At 38.2% G+C, this 15570-nt stretch overlaps 1 protein-coding gene across 1 annotated transcript in view; it reads right to left on the bottom strand.

Moving 5' to 3' along the window:
• Abcd3 (ATP-binding cassette, sub-family D (ALD), member 3) overlaps nucleotides 1–15570 on the bottom strand; it is a 60362-nt gene that overhangs the window by 44507 nt on the left and 285 nt on the right. Inside the window, 1 exon segment of the mRNA XM_013018331.1 lies at nucleotides 4771–4787. Within this exon segment, the coding sequence (XP_012873785.1) occupies nucleotides 4771–4787 (17 nt within the window).

The raw sequence follows: 15570 nt of genomic DNA, 5'->3' as shown, positions 1-15570 counted from the left end.
CATACCTCGGCTTTGCTCAGATTCCAAACACATGCAGCCCCTGGGAAGTCAAGATGGTGGGAGAGTCTCAGCAGCGTGGGCAGACTGGTGACTTGGGCAAAAAGGGCTACCACATGTTTATATTCCTCAGACCTAGGCATCAAGGCCTTCCTTCTATAAAGGGAACTCATGTTCTGAGTCACATTTTATAAAGCTTTCATCTATAAGACCCTTACTGAACACCGTGTCTACAAAAAAAATGTGTTGACATTAATCAATAAAAATCCAAGATCTGGTTCTTTGGAAAAGAAAGTACCCAATGATTGGATTTTAAAAGAAAGAGTGCAAAAACACAAGATAAAAAATAAACTGATCACAAAACTTTCGAAAGACTTCTCTTTAAAAATACAAATGAACTTTGTTGCTTTGTATGTCCCTCCCCCATGGTATAACCCCTGCTTTCACTGTATTTGATGTTGGTATATGTGGAGGGGAAGGGAAAAAACAAATCGTTAAAACAGGGATACAGGAGGACCCACTGCAACAATGAGATGTACAAGTCATTATGTCGAAAAACGAATTTTACAACTTTGGAGGGGGGGTGCAAAGGGATGGGAAGGGGAAACAAAGGCGGAGGCTACAATGCTTGCTAAGAAATGTACTCATCTTGCCCATGTAATTGTAACCCCTCTGTACGGTATTTTCACAATAAAAAAAATACGTCTATAAAAAAATACAAATTTTACATAAGATTAGGATTTTCTAAAATTGATCTCCCAGCAGAGAGAGAAAAAAACACTAAATAAACTACAGCATTGAGAACCTGGGAAAGTTAACAGATATCTCCTACCTACCCACCTCCTCAGAAAAAGCTTCATAGTAGGAATTGTATACAATGGCAGAGAAGAGACAGTTACAATGTTGTAACTGTTCTAGGGCATAGATCAAGAAGAAGAAAAAAAGCTTTCATGTTACTTTTGCTTCAAGTGAAACATTAACACCAAAACCTAACCCAAAAAAACAAACAAACAAATGAAAACACAAGACATACTGATTTGTTTAACTTCAGAATAAGAGAATATACTACCTATTCAAAAATTAGTACTGTCATAAAACTTGAAAAATAAACACATAATCACTTTAACAATAAACTCATAACCAGCCCTCAAGAACTTCATAATCTGGCTCTGGCCCTGTTTTCCAGATTCATTTCCTCCCATTGTGCTCAAGTTACCTTAATATGCCAGGTTGAGCTAGGTGTATTTACAAATGTCTGACCATTTCCCACTTATAAAATGGCAATTTCACATGCTTCTACCTAACACTTTACATTCCACCATGTTTATATACACTACCTGCTTCTGCATAAAAAGATTCTCAGTCATCCTGCTTAATTCCTGATTGTCTTTACAACTCAGCCCTTCTTAGAATAGAATGATCATCTCTATCAGTTCAGAATGATCTTTGCTTACACCTACCATCCTGATAAATTGTACCTCCATTTTCAGTTTCAAACCAGACAGGACAATAAATTATATGGTGACCCATCTTAAATGGGTCCATTCTCTCCCCTTACAGTTCACTGGATATCTGTGTCTCCTCCACAAGCTGTGCCCTTCCTCCCCCCACCCATGGTCAGCTCAAAGAGGGCCCTGCTTCGTTCATCTCTGTATCCATGATGCCAAGGCTATCCCCAGCTCATGGACAGTACTACTGAAACTCAGGCCTTGTTTTGTCTTCACAAAACAGAACCCGTTTTCTTATTTTTTGGTGCCTGTACAGAGGCTTAAATTCAGGGCCTTGAACTTTTGCTTGGCTTTTTCTGATCACTGCTAATGCTCGACCACTTGGGTCACACCCCCACTCTGCCTACAAAACAATTTTTTTTAATATACAATTGAAATTAAATCATCAATAGATTTAACACTGCTGAAAAAAATTACACCACATGACACACACATAAATCAGGAGGAAAGAAATTGGAGGTACCATTCTAAGGCTTTTTACTCTGTGGAAGGTACATGGCCTACAAACACTTGATTGAAAACTGGAGTGCATATTAAAATTTGTTGGTTAACTAGCAAAAGAAAAAAGGGGAAATAACTTCCAAAGTACTGGAAGGGGTAAAAATAAAATAATAAAGTTAAGACTTCTATTGTCTCACAAGCAAAATTAGGCAAAACAAGAAACTGTCAAGCTATCTCCAGAACTGAGAGAAAAAAAAAACTTATTTACAAATAACTGAGCTTGAGAATTATTTGTTACATAGCAATAAGTAACAAACATGTTAAATTATATTTATAAAACACCATGGGAGCCGGATGCAGGTGGCTCATGTTTGTAATCCTAGCTTACTCAAGAGGCTGAGATCTGAGCATCATAATTTGAAGCCAGCCAGGCAGAAAAGTCTGTGAGGCTGTGACTTTCACTTAATCAGTAAAGGTCACAAATGGAGTTATAGCTCAAGTGGAAGAGCTTCAGCCTTGTGCAAAAAAGCCTAAGGACAGTGCCCACACCTTGAGTAATCTAAAAAACAAAAACAATACAACAACCACCTGTGGAATCCAATTAAAAGTGTTATTTCTGAGAGATTTTTACAACCACCAATACATAAATTAGGAAACATAAAAAGTTCTACAACTGCTGAAAAATTGCTATCATGTTAGGAAAACATTAACTAAAGAAATACAAATAAGAGCAAATGCAAATAAAAGCAAAAGAGTTTTAAAAAAAAACAGATAATAAAGACGTAAAGAAGCCTGTTGCTGGTGGCTCTCGCCTGTAATCCTAGCTACTCAGGAAACTGAGATCTGAGGATCACAGTTCAAAGCCAGCCTGACCAGGAAAGTCCGTGAGACTCTTATCTCCAATAAACCACTCAGAAAACTTGAAGTGGTGCTGTGGCTCAAGTGGTAGAGTGCTAGCCTTGAGCTGAAATGCTGAGGGATAGCACCCAGGCCCAGAGTTCAAGCCCCACGACTGACAAAAAAAAAGGTAAAGAAAAACTAAACATGAGATTTTTTAAAAAATAACACAGAAATCCACGGCAAGGTTGATTCAACAAAGAAAAGGCAATATAAACAAGATTTAAACTACTGCTATATTGGAAGCAGTTCTCACCAAAATCCATACATCCAATTCCAAAATTTATAGAGAAATAAAACCAATGTAAAAAGAGTTGATAACTGAGTCACAGATTTCCAAGGTCTACTGCACTCACAAATAGAGCTCTTGCACAGCACCTACAAAACAGGTTCCTTTCTCAAGAACTTCATAGTAAACGCAAAAAAGGCACCTGAAACATTTAAAGATGATTTTGGGAACATGACTAACAGTAACTATATAACTTGCACACTATAAAAGCTGATGGAATAATAAGAAAAAAACTCATATATTTTTCATCTAGATTTCTAATTAACATTTTACTACCTTGGCTTTGTTTTTTTCTTTACTTCATACTCTTTGGTCATACATATGTACGCACACACACAGTTTTTTTCTAAACCTTCTGAAAGTAATTAATCCTTAAATGTTCAGTGTTGATTTTCTTAAAAAAAAAAAAAAAAACACAGAGGACTGGGAAGGTGGCTTAGTGGTAGAGTGCTTATCTTACATGCATGAGGCCCTGGGTCCAGTCCTCAATACCACATAAGCAGAAAAAAACGGAAGTGGCGCTGTGGCTCAAGTGGTAGAGCTCTAGCCTTGAGCTGAAGAGCTGAGGAACAGCACCCAGGCCCAGAGTTCAGGCCCCATGACCAGAAAAAAAAAATTTCATATAACCAAAGTATAATTACCAAAATCAGGAAATTAACATTGACATAATCATTATAAACTCACCTAGGAGTCTATCCAAGTTTTTACAATGGTCCCAAATACTTCCTACATTCAATTCACTGTTTTTTACTTGTTGTCATTCACACCCTGTTAATTCCCACCAATTGTATTGTTTTCTGATTTATCTATCAGGTTTCCTTTTGTACAAAAGAAGAAAATGTGTCTGAACTTCCTTTTCGGAGCAAAGCCTAGCCTAAAGGAAATACTATACTGACCAGTACCCTACAGCTCCTTTTCAGAACAAAGCCTGGCCTTAAGGAAATACTGTACTGACCAGTACCAGAACACAATGTGAGCAACACAGGAACAAAGCAGAGGAAAGAAACAGCCTGGAGTGCTAAGGCAGCAAGCAGTGGGACTGGTACACAGGCCAGGAGGTAGTAAGAAGTTGTTCCAGGGCACAGATTAGAAAAACTCTCCTAAATCAAAAGCTGCAAAGAAGTAATTTCAGGGCGAGGAAGAAAAAATTAAGAAGCAATAATATAAAATCAAAGTTAAATAATTTACAAAACTATTTTTAAAAATAAGGATTAGAACATCTCTATAGAAAATGGACAAGACATATCAGAAAGACATTTCTAGGAGATAAAATCTATAACATGAACTCAGCCAAAAAAAAAAAAACTGAGAAGCAATTATACTACATAAAACAGAATTTATAAAACTTTCAAAAGTGGCAATAAAAGAATTGAAATTTTTAAGACAAATCACTTTAAAATTAAGAAACTAGAAGGAATGTGAAAGCAAATAAACACAATAGTCCAACGTGAACAAACACAACCTATACACAAATAGACAATTGATACATTTGACTTGAAAAAGTGATAAATTATGTCAATAAACAAAGGTGCCTTAATTTTAAAAACTTGTCCTAAACTAAGAAAACTAAAGCAAGTTAATTGAATACTAAAACTATAACTCAAAAAGAAAATTCTCAGCTGGGCACTAATGGCTCACACATGTAATCCTAGCTACTCAGAAGGCTGAGATTTGATTCAAAACCAGCATGGGCTGGCTCTTATCTCCAATTAATCACAGTGGAACTCTGGCTCCAGTGGTAGAGTGCTAGCCTAAAGCAAAATGAATTCTAGGTCAGTGATCAGACCCAGAGTTCAAACCCCAGGACAAGCAGAAAGAAGAAAGGAAGAGACAAAGATAGAAAGAAAGGGGTGGGGGGGAGGGAGGAAGGAAGGGAGGAAGGGAAGGAAGGGAAGGAAGGAAAAGAACGGAAGGAAGGGAAGGAAGGGATGGAAAGGAAGGCAAGGAGGAAGGGAAGAGGAGGCAGGAAGGCAGGTAGGCAGGTAGGCAGGTAGGCAGGTAGGCAGGCAGGCAGGCAGGCAGGCAGGCAGGCAGGCAGGCAGGCAGGCAAGCAGGCAGGCAGGCAGGCAGGCAGGCAAGGCAGGCAGGCAAGGCAGGCAAGGCAGGCAGGCAGGCAGGCAAGGAAAGTTCTTCTGAAATTGTTTTCTTCCACACTTTACTGTTTTCCTTTTGTTGGTCTTATGTGGGTTGTGCTAAGAAAACAACTGAGTAACATATTTAAGATATTCAAGAAAACATGGACCAAAGATTTCATTATCTTATCAAGTATTTAAGTATAAAAACTAAACTATACGTAACATGAAAGCATTTAAGGGATACCATCCCATGGACATTTGGATAAAAAGAATAATTATGGAACCATGGAGATAAGAAAAAAATTAAAGAAAATTAATTAGAGGTAAGAGCCAGCCCATGAGGTTTTGAATCAAATCTCAGCCTTCTGAGTAGCTAGAATTATAGGTGTAAGCCACTAGTGCCTAGCTGAGAATTTTCTTTTTGAGCTATAGTTTTAGAAAACATTAAAGATACATTTGCTTGTAGAACAAAGACTAAGTTGAGAATTAAGAGAATAATGGAAGAATGAGAAGAGCACGTGTAAAGAAATTAAACTGTTCTCAAAATTCATACTGATGGTAAAAGTATCTACATTACCACTTCAGCTCTGGATATGTCAAGTAGGGTTATTACTTACAGATAGCAGGATAAGCTAACTTGCAAAACCAAAACCTGCTGACAACAGACATGACAGGTTACAAAAGAATGGGCACTTAATCTTTGGCACCTCAACTTCACAGGGAACAGAAAAAAGATCAACCAATGACAAATCCATCCTCTCTTTCTCTACCATATTTCCTTTCTATAAAAACCTTCCTATCGTCTTTTCTTATGTTTACATCTTCCATGAATTCTCTTACCAGATAAAAGCACAAAGGTCAAGCTTGCTGCCCTAAACTTCTGGTAACATATTCAGTGCATAGGTTGGGAAATTGGTAACTGTTATGTCTTCTTCTGACTTGGACTCACTGAAAGATAACAATATTGATAATCTAGATATAAGCCATCAGTGGTGGCTAATATCACAAAATCAGACCAGCAGACATTATATACTTCTAGATAGATAATATTCATACATATCAACATCTAAGAAAAATTCTTTTTCAAAACAACCTTGAGGAAAAGTTAAATCTGATCAAGCTTTTAGATTGAACTATCAATTTACAAGAAATACAATGGATAAAGAAAAATTATGCAATCAGCATAATCCAGAATCTGTACAGATCAAAGTATCTGGCTACTTCCACAGATAAGCTGTAAGAAAGAAAAGGGAGAGAGGGATGGCAGCTAAATTATACTACTCAGGAATCTGCAGAAGGAAATGCAAAGATGCATCTTACCCAGGATCTAACCCTCACAACCAGCAGCCAACTCCTGACAGCAGTATCTCTGTGTTCCTCTGAGTAGCTTCAGAACCTGTAGTTCTCAAGTCAACCTAATTCCTTCAGCCCCTGTTCTAAGAATAAAGAAAGTATCTGGTTCTCTTCCTTAATTTTTCTTGATTTTTTTTTCCTGTAAGTTCAAGATATACTGAAGACTATATCAGGAAGAATGTATATTGAAGACTGAATTTAGAGTTATAAGTTTGAGTTCTATGCAAGCTGATATGCAGTATCTTCACAAACAAGATAAAAAGGCATACATACACAAGAAAACACCATAATCTGCTAATACTGTCTTAATAAAAAAAATTATCCACTCTAAGTTGCATCCTAATCACAGAGAAGTTAAATGTGAAAAAGGATGTTAAACTATGAAAAAAGCAGATCTAAGAATTAATGAAATATGATAGTAACAGTCATTAATGATAGATTTCCCTTCCTTTTTAATATTCAAATTTTTATATCATGCTAAATTTTATCATGCATAAATATTAATATTTAAAACAATATAGCAAGAGAGTAATTTTTAGGTCTAATTTTTAGGTCTAGTCTTATTCACTAAATTATAATGAAAAAATCTATCACTGCCTTTTTCTTTAAGAGACACTACGTCTCATGTTGCTTTCACAGGTTTAAGTTGTGCAGATGTGTTTAAAGTAGGGACATACAATTAGCACATGTTAATTAAGCTATTATTTATCTAGAGAGATGCTGCCTCATTCTACATAATGCATTTACTTACTATTCAGAATAGTAAGTCAAAATGTTCTGCACTGATGAATCAAACAGTCCACTTCTGTCTGTATTATGATGTCAGCACAATGGTGATATTGTCATATCTACTTACAGACATCAAATTAGCTCTGGTTTTAATGAGCCATAGTTTCAATTTATTAAATTGCATTCATTCAGGTCTGCTAGCACAGAAAAAGGACAGAATGTGTGGGCTTTACAAAATTACCTTTTATAACATTTTTTTCATTTTTATGCCAGTACTGGAGCTTGACTTTTTTTGCTCAAAAAACTCTACCACTTGAGCCACAACTCCACTTCTGGCTTTTTGTTGGTTAATTGGATAGAAAAGTCCATGAGACTATCCAGGCTAGTTTTGAATCACAATCCTCAGATCTCAGCCTCCTGAGTAGCTAAGATTACAGGTATAATTGTTCTTAATCTAGGGCTTGATGCCTAATTTTTTGTGGAAATATTACAAAGTCCATTTTAAACAACTTGTACTCTTCTACAAAAATATTTCTAAAAGAAATAATACAAAAATACTACTTCAAATAAAGTATATTTAATGTGATAGACATGACTCCAAGAAAATATAAAAGACCCTTTTCAAATTCTGCCTAACTCGAGTTTATCCTGTATTTTAATAGACTAAAAGGGTCTGCTATGCATCAGGCCATGGATAAGTTAGTTACAATTTATTTATGTAAATGGACCAGATGGCCTGGTTACTTAGAATAGGGCAAATTCTTGGAGCAGGCTTGAGTTCACCAAAAAATACTGTCAGATTAAGTTCATTCTTGTCTGTGAAGGGACCGTGGTCAAGCTCTGTAAAAATTACTTAGTATGCTATAAAGCATTTAATGGTAGACCAAGTAACAATTCTCTATCCTTTCTTTGTAAGAGACCAATATCACAGAAAGCTCTAGGGCCTAGTCTTCACATCCCTACAAGTAAAACAAAGACTCTCCCCCACTGGCTCCAGCAAAAACATTCCAAAAGAGGGCTGATACTCAGCATGGAAAGGTTATGGATAATACTGGAAGGCACTGCCAAGTTTAAGGTGAGAATCAACACAATAATAACCAAACATGTCAATTAACAAAAATTCAACAAACATTCAACATCTAGTCTTACTCAACATTTTTTTAATTTATTGGGAAAAATCTACGAAAAATACTAATTGGACATACAAGATCTAAAAAGTTTTAGATGCAAGAAATGGTATGCCCAAACAAAATGGGCAAGTGCATAAGTACCGCTGCTCCCACAAGCACCCAGGTTTAAAAGAAAAAAACAAAAACTAAGTATGACACGCTGAGGAGGGAAAAATATTATGGAAGAATATTTGTCATGAAAATTAATGCAACTTCATGCTATCTTAATAGAAATTCATACTCCACAAGCAGCTCAGTTTGTTCTATTGGGAGTCAGAGGGGGCATATTTTGGATACTGAATTGAGTTTAGCACCACCTTTTCAATGGACAGAGGAAGAGAGTAGAACATTCAAGGAGCACTGAAAAAAACAGGAAAAATCTCTGAGAAGATTTTCATAGGCACACTTGAGGAAATTATTAGGAAGATTCAATCATTTTTGAGAAGCTAAGGAAAACTTCAGGGGTCCTTTTGGTTTTCTTTTAGCAAACACAGGGATGGTTCAGACATCCTGTTAAATCCTCACACAGCTGCTGAGTTGAATACTATTTCCCCTGTTCTACTGAGGCTCACAGAGATTTATAGAACTGAACCAGACCACAAACCCAGCAAATGGCTAACAAAAAACTAAGCCCAGATCTGATATAGAAGTCCATGCTATTCACTACAGCATGCTACCTTCATAATCAAGGTCAAGCTGGTCTTGTTTGTGAGTATCTATGGGAAGGAAAGGATGCAGAGTACAAAAGCAATACCTGCATGCCCATGTTTATTGTGGCACTACTTAAAGTGCTAAGATATGGAATGACTGTAAGTACCCATCATCAGATAAATATACAGAGAAAAGGTGTATGTGAGTACAATGGAGTACTGTTCAGTCATAAGACCATGAGCCTGTCATGGGGGGGTAAGGGGAAGATAGCTGGAACTATATAGGACATCATGGTAAACTAAATAATCAAGTTACAGAAAATGCACAATACATGTATATAGTAAAGCATCTCAGTTATTCCTATTAATCTGTACAATTAGTTTTTAATAATTGTAATGAATACCTTCAGTAAAAAAAAATTAAAATTGATCAAGCTACTGCATTTTTTTTAAGTTCATTATTACTGGGAGCAATGGCTCAAGCCTATAATCCTGGCTAAAACTAGAGTTTGGGGCCAACTCAGCCCAAAAGAACCTCACAACGACCTTAGCCAATAACTGGGTATAGTACTGCATGCTTGTCATCCTCAGCAATATGGAGAAGCACAAATAGGAGGATCAAAGCCCAGACAGGCCTGGACATTAAATAAACTAAGATGCTACCTCGAAAATATTTCATGCAAAAAAATGGACTGGAGGCATGGCTCAAGTGGTAGAGTACCTGCCTAGCACTTATTAAAAGCAAGTTAATTCTTGCAGATATGTAAAACACATGCAAATTAATATTTCAACACCATTTCTATATAATTAGCACTTATTCAAAGTATCACAAATTGGCACAACTTTTTTAAGTCAAAAAAGAAATGGTCAATTTGTGAGCTCCAGAATGCTCACAGCCTTTCCAGAAACATTAAGTAAGTTCCTAAGTTTCCATTCATTAATCCTATTTCCAGAATTTATTCCAAGGCAATTACAGCAGAGATGGAAATGTTCACTCACAAAAACACCTACAAAAAGCTTCAGAGGCAATTTTACCAAATACTTAAGGTATAAATTGTGATAAAAAGCAACTCAAAGGATATTTGTACACTTTTGAAAGTTATGCAGAAATATGAGAATTTCTCCCTTAAATGAAAATAGAAAAACAGTTATAAATATATAACATTGTATGTAAATAACAAATAAGCAGAAAATAAAAGAGTATGTTTACTATAGTTATAGTATTCAGATTTCCATTCTGTTAACTGTCAGATGTTAAAGGTTCTGAGCACAATGGTGCATACCTGTAATGCCAACACTTGGGAAGTAGAATTCAATCAAGACTTTAAGGCCAGCCTAAACTATACTGGGAGTTCAAGGGCAACTTGAGCTACACAGCCTGACCCTGGGGGGGCAGGGACCAGGGAAAAGAGCCTGGGATGTTAGAATGTATCTCGTACTAGAGTGCTTACCTAGTGCGAGGCTCTAGGTGTGGTTCCCTAGCCCCACAAAAAATAAAATAAAATTAATAAAGAAAATATATAGGTCAAATCAGATGCCAGTGGCTCACACCTGTAATCCTAGCTACTCAGGAAGCTGAGATCTGAGGATCACAGTTCAAAGTAAACCCCGGGCAGGAAAGTCCTCATGAGACTCTTATTTCCAATTAGCCACTCAAAAACCAGAAGTAGAGCTATGGCTCAAAGTGGTTAAGTGCTAGCCTTAGAAAGAAGAGCTCATGGACAGTGCCTAGACTCTGAGTTCAAGCCCCAAGACCACCACCGCCAACAACAAATATATATATATATATATATATATATATATATGTTATGAAATGATAATGATACCATTAACTGAGAACTTCAAATAGGAAGCATGAAGGATTCAGTTCCTAAAGAGCTAGTAAGAAAACATTTACATTTGTAACAAGAAAAAAAATGTATCATTTAATATAACAGAAACATACACACCAAAAAAAGGGGGGGGAAAAAAAAGCATCTGAGAGGTAGAGGCAGTCATTCCATTCCACAAGTATTTTCTGAGTTCCTACTTCCTATATGCCAGCCAGAGTTCTAACCACTAGGGCTAACCAACAAACAGACACAAATGCCTTCCCTCATGGAGCTGTGACCCTAGCAGGGCAGACTCACAGCAAGTGAGCTCAAAGCAAAGTAAATACATTTGAAAATGCTAAGTGCCAAAGAAATAAGCAAAGTCAGGAAAATGGACAGACTATATGTAGAGAAAATGCTATTTTAAACTAAGTGGCAATGGTTTCACTAGGGCCTGATAAAAGACTGAAGGAGTACACAGTGGGGCAACTGGAGAAATAGTACTGCAGGCAAGGAGGACAGTAAGTGCACAGGCCTGAAACAGAATGCCTGCCCAACATGCTAATTGCTAAAAACTTTGAAGCATAATTCATTAAACAGCCTGTACCACAAACAGCAGTACCAGGGCTTGTTCTACTTAAGCTGGGTTCAATTCACATTAGGTTTTGCTGGAATCCTTTAGTTGTTTTTTTTTTTTAATCTATGGTTACTTAAAGCATCTCCTTTGAAATCATCTATTCATGGGTCATCGTTAGGGTCTCCTGCAGCTCTAGCCCCTCACATGACTCATGCCTGCAAACTGCAAAACACTCAGTAGACCTGTGACATTAGGCAAAGTTAAACCAGGCCTTAGAGCTTAATTTGAAATGATCACACATCTAAGGGGCTAAAAGAAGAAGGGTTAGTGGGAAGGGAGCACAAAGAGTATTAGGGGGAAATATGTGGACATACATATGGTTAAAAAAAAAAAAGGCTTGAGCACTGAAACTCAGGAAAGAACATATTTAACCAAAATTTTCCAACATTGAGAATGCCCAAAGAATTTCCCAAGTAAGAGAATTTTAAGATGTTCATCAAACTGGGATAGAATCCTTGCCACTATTCTCAAGTTTAACAGAACTCATCTACGAAAGATCTGTGGATCATGCTTTAGAGAAATCAAGGAAGATTCCAAAGTGATAGGCTCAAGAGACAAGGTGGAAGTGGGAGGGAAAACAGAGCAGAAGCAAAGAAGATATGACTAAGAGAAACACAAGCTCCTTGAAACGTGGGAGGAAGGAACTCTGTTCCAGCATTTACAGAGTGAGGCTTGAAGAGGATAAAGGATAAAGGCACACCAAGTCACACCAGGCTGGATTATGCCCAGTGAAGCAAAGGGTTCTGGAGGTAATAAAAAAAAAAGGGGGGGTGATCATCAAATAAATCACCTAGATTAGTTAACTCTCTATGATGAGGTGACCCTATCTTAGCTCCTGAAGGAAAGTGAGTTGGAGAGCTAAGGGTAAGGAGAGAAAAATTCCAGGTATGGTTGGCAGCCTGGAAATAGCCTGTTAAAAGAACACGGCCGAAACTGGCCTATTTGGAACAGAGACACACTGGCAGGCAGGACCACATAAGTTTAGCCAGGTAAGATGAGACAAGATAGAGGAAGGCTCTGAAATCCAGGATGAGAAATCTGAACTTTATTTCACAAGCATTGCTAGTAAGGAAAAGAAACAGCTTTGTTTTGCTCTGTTCTGGTTGGTTGGCTGAAGATATAAAATGCTGTGGCAATATACACTGGTCCCTTCCCCGGTCATCCAGAACTAATCCACTGATACTCCATTACTCTGGTCATATTATAGACTCTGAGGGACAACCACTACTTCTATGGCCTGCATTCATTTTTGTACAATCTCCAGTGCCTGACTACTAACTAGACTTTCAGATGTTCTTCAGCTACCCTATCTACAGCATTTACCCTTTCTGTAACACTTACTTTCTTGTGACATCCAAACTAGAGGTTTAAGATGACTCAGGGACTCAGATGACTCAGCTCAATAGTAGAATGCTTTGCTTGCTCACGTGCACAAGGCCTAGACTCATTCTCTAGTACCACAAAAATACACACATGCATACATACATACACCAGGCATGGTGGCACACACCTGTAACTGGTATGAAAGCAGGAAGATTTGGAGTTTGAGGTCCAGTTAACAATATCCTATATCAAGCACAAAATAAAAACAAAAGGGCAAGGGTCAAAAGCCAAAAGTTTACTTAGCAAGTTTGAAGTCCTGGGTTCATACAGAAAAAAAAACAACAACTTTATTTCATTAGACAAGTGCCAGTGGTTCATTCTTGCAGGCCTAATCATAATTTCTGGAGAGCCAAGCCTGCTGTACTCAAGAGACTACCAAGTTAACCTCACATGACCACATAAGCACCGAAGGCAATCATGAACCCAGGAAGACTGTCTTTCATTTCAATGGGTGAGTATTTTAATGAAGGATTATTACAATACATATGCTTCTTACAAAGATTTTATGTGGGGGGAAGGAGGAATGGAAGACAGATTAAAACAAAACCTGAAAAATACTGCTAAACATGCAATTTATCTCTTTATTCATTCTCCTGCCATTTCTAGTTATACCTCACAGTTCTCATAAAGTCTTCTCTAACTCTTCCTAAATTTATTATCCTGGTCTTTCTCAGAACTCCTAGGGCATGCCTGCCTGTACTTTTACATTCTTAACACTTAGTGCTTCAGCTTTTTCTCTCTAACATGAACACAAAACTCCATGAGAAAAGATGTCTTATCTTCAGAGTGTATGTTTCTCCTATAGAATGGAGCACAGTAATACAACATTCTCAGACACTTACTTTACACAGAATAAATGGCTATTATCCTTATGTACAAAGATTCCATTTTCCTCATGAATAACAAAATAAAATGTATTTCCTGCTCAGAAACTTCATTCTTACCACAAAATATTTAATGTGTAAAAAAAACAGTATTTGACAACTCACTGCAACTTAAATGGCTAGTAACAGTATTCTATTCTGTAAATTGCCTGCTGCATAAGGGAATCCTCAAGAAGTTCACAAAGTTTCTCAAAGAAAGAATCTTACAATAGAATGAATGGCCACAACTATTTGGTAAGACATTCTATTATTCGTTATTATTTTACTGCTATTGCTATTTCCCATTAGATTGTTTAAAATTCCCTCACTCAATAATCTGTGATCTTATAAATCAGTAGTGTGGTTGTTCTGAATGACAGGTCAGGGACATGAGAGTCTGGGTTGGAGAGGGAGGCTCATAATGTTCGGTTTCTTGATCTAAGTGTTGAATATACAGTTGTACTCTAGTCGTGAAAAATCCTTCAAACTTTACATTTTTGATGTGTGTACTTTTCTATGCATATAGTACTCCAGGAAACAAAGAGCTGTTAACTGTCCTGGAGTACCTCCATCCCTCTAGTCCATATTAAATATTAAAACTGTCCAGAAACTGAAATCTTTCTTTGTAAAATGAAATTCAAATTAAAGCATTTAATATCTACAGGTGGATTTCCAGAGGGATTTGATTTGTCATTGGGAACTCAGAAGGCATACAATGCAACAGAAAAAAAAATGTTTTATACTTTCCAGAACTAACCTTTAAACAATGAGAGAAGGAGGAGGAGGAGGAAGGAAGAAGAAGGAAAAAGAGGAGGAGAGGGAAGGAAGGAAGGAAGGAAGGGAAGGAAGGAAGGAAGGAAGGAAGGAAGGAAAGAAGGAAGGGAGGGAGGGAGGGCGGGAGGGAGGGAAAGTGTGAACTTCCCAACTGTAAGGTCTAGGCTATGATGTGAACCATTGCTTTAGACTTCATGAAGTAAGGCAAAGAAGGACCTCATAGAAATGACGCTGGGAGCCACCTGTCAGTGTTTTAGTCCAAATGCTACTTAACTAGACGTTTCAGGCAAGCCAAAACCAGGAAATCCAGGTACCTGCTCAGAGGAATGTGTAGCAGGCCGCTCAACTCTACTAGGAAATGTACACTCACTGGTAAAAACACTGGGAAAGCAAGTAACCTTTCATGCGCTCACTTGGCCGAAGAAATAAAAAAATGTTGTCTGCCATCTCACCAACCAGAATAATCCTCTTTCTTCCTCTAATCTGAAGGCTTCCCAAGTTACACCTGAAAACTTTTTTTTTTTTGGGGGGGGGGACAGAATTCTCGTCTTAAGCGGAGGACTGTGATGAAAATGGGTATCCATCCTCACCTAAAACAACCTTTTCACCTTTCACCCACTTCGCCGGGGAAGGAACTTTGTCCTCCAATATCGCGGCTTCCATTCGGCTTGTCCAGAGGCAAGGCCAGGGCGTTCCCCGCCCTGGTTCCAAGAGGGCACCCCCGTAGAAGGCAATCGTGGGGGGGGCGGGGGACCCGGCATGCCACCACCCCGGCCACTTCCACCGGGCGGGGAGCCCCGCGGTCCACCTCCATCCCCGGGACCCCAAAACCCTCCAGGGCCGGCGTGGGGCGGGCACGGGCCGAACCAGCCCGAAAAGTTGAGGCAGGAAGGGGGGTGGTTTAGGGGCATTGGTGGGTGGGGTGCCGCCGCCCCTCCTCCCGCCCCCGACCACCGCTCCCACCGCCGGGGCTCGGCAATTTGCACATCCGGGG

The sequence above is a fragment of the Dipodomys ordii genome, unplaced genomic scaffold (genome assembly GCF_000151885.1).
Source record: "Dipodomys ordii isolate 6190 unplaced genomic scaffold, Dord_2.0 Scaffold39, whole genome shotgun sequence".
NCBI classification, from domain to species: Eukaryota; Metazoa; Chordata; class Mammalia; order Rodentia; family Heteromyidae; genus Dipodomys; species Dipodomys ordii.
The sequence above is the reverse complement of the archived record's forward strand: the minus strand, read 5'-3'. Positions and strand labels throughout refer to the sequence as shown.